This window comes from Seriola dumerili, unplaced genomic scaffold (genome assembly GCF_002260705.1).
Source record: "Seriola dumerili isolate Sdu_G_001 unplaced genomic scaffold, Sdu_1.0 BDQW01010347.1, whole genome shotgun sequence".
NCBI classification, from domain to species: domain Eukaryota; kingdom Metazoa; phylum Chordata; class Actinopteri; order Carangiformes; family Carangidae; genus Seriola; species Seriola dumerili.
The window spans coordinates 1-1,633 of NW_019184602.1; the positions used below are offsets into that span (position 1 = coordinate 1).

At 39.4% G+C, this 1,633-nt stretch overlaps 1 gene segment (V, D, J or C); it reads right to left on the reverse strand.

Annotated features, from left to right (window-relative positions):
• Positions 1 to 3: 3 nt before the first annotated feature.
• LOC111240079 lies at positions 4 to 633 on the reverse strand. The segment is given in 2 exon segments: positions 4 to 341; positions 449 to 633. Coding segments are annotated over 2 exon segments (429 nt in total).
• Positions 634 to 1,633: the final 1,000 nt, after the last annotated feature.

Genomic DNA, 1,633 nt, shown 5'->3' on the forward strand with positions numbered 1-1,633 from the left:
TTTTCACTGTGTGAACACATACTGACTGTTGATAACATGTGCACTCTGACAGTAGTGAACTCCTGAATCTTCAGTCTGGACTCCACTGATGGTCAGAGTGAAGTCAGTCTTTGATCCACTGCCAGTGAAACGACCTGGAATTCCTGACGCTCGCTCGTTGACTCTGTATATAAGTAGTTTAGGGACTCCTCCATCTGTCTGTTGGTACCAATGTAAAAGGTCTTTACCACTAGATGATCCAACTTCAACTTGTGGACTGGTCCTACAGCTGATGGTGACGGAGGCTCCCAGAGCAGAGCTCACTGCTCCAGACTGAGTCACTGTGACCTGTCCTCTGGACTCTGAGGACACAGAGACAGAAACATAAAGCAGCGTCATGGTTTTGTCGGCTTCATTTCAGAGGGACGGATGTTGATAGAGGAGAGGAGTTTGATTCTCTGGACTTTACCTGTGAAGCAGCAGCAGAGGAGAGTCCAGATGAGGACGGAGACCAAAGTCATGTTTCTGATGAGGAGGATTTCTGTGTCTTCTGTTGTCATGAAGGACAGCTGTCAGTCATCCAGTCTTCAACTCTCAGGACTATAAACTCTCCCAGAGCACTGGAGCATGGTGCTGCTGATGCAAAGTGGCTCTCTATGGAAATGCTCTGACTGACTCCACTGCTCTTTTTCTACTCTCTGTAACACTCTCTCTCTCTTTCTCAGGTTCTGTCTTTCTCTCTGGTGTTTGCTAGTTTTCTCTAATGTTTCTAATTTCACTATTTCCAGAAAATAAAGATCTGTTCATCAAATAAATTCTGTTTCCAGAAATAAATATTCAGGTATCATCAGCATAAAGAGATAACCGATTACTTTACACTCACTCTGCAGCTCTATCTCTCTTTCTCTGTTTAAAAGTGGATTTATTATATATCTCAATAGTGCTGTTAGCTTCTAGTGATGCTGATTTGTTCAATATTTCATGACAACCAAGACTCTTTTTTCACAAATTTATTTTCAGTGTTCATAATTGAAGCGATACCTGTCTGCTGTCATGCTGCTGACGTCTTTAGAGTAACAGCTGATCCATGAAATCCATATTAACTTATCTCATTTCTGGATCAGCTCAAAGGGATGACACCATTGCTTGCTGATCACTTAACAGACAACAGTTTGGATACATTGATCGGCTGTAAAATATTCAGTAACTCATTTCAACCTGATTGTGTATCAGTATTTCAGTGTCCAGTGCCATCACAAAGCCTTTTTCTCTGAACCTGTTGAAAAGCCCTGGAAGCAATCTTTTCAACCTGGTCTCACACGACTCTTGTGCTGTGTTGATACTAAACTTATAAAATACTGTTTGTATGTTACAGAGTGTGATTTAAACAATATCTATGGATTACATATTTTGTGTTCCTTTACTTTGAATATACCTGCTGGTTTATGAGAGTGAATGTTGCCAAACTCAGTAACACTCAAAATCCTTGAACTTTTACTAACTGTTGATATGATCATTTTGTTTAAGCTGTTGATTTATATATCGTTCACTATCAAAATGACAGAATATGTTGGCTGTTCTTTCCCTTTTTTAAGTGGTACCAAGAGAAACTTTCATTATTATATTAATTAAAATTATTATTTGACATCAATAT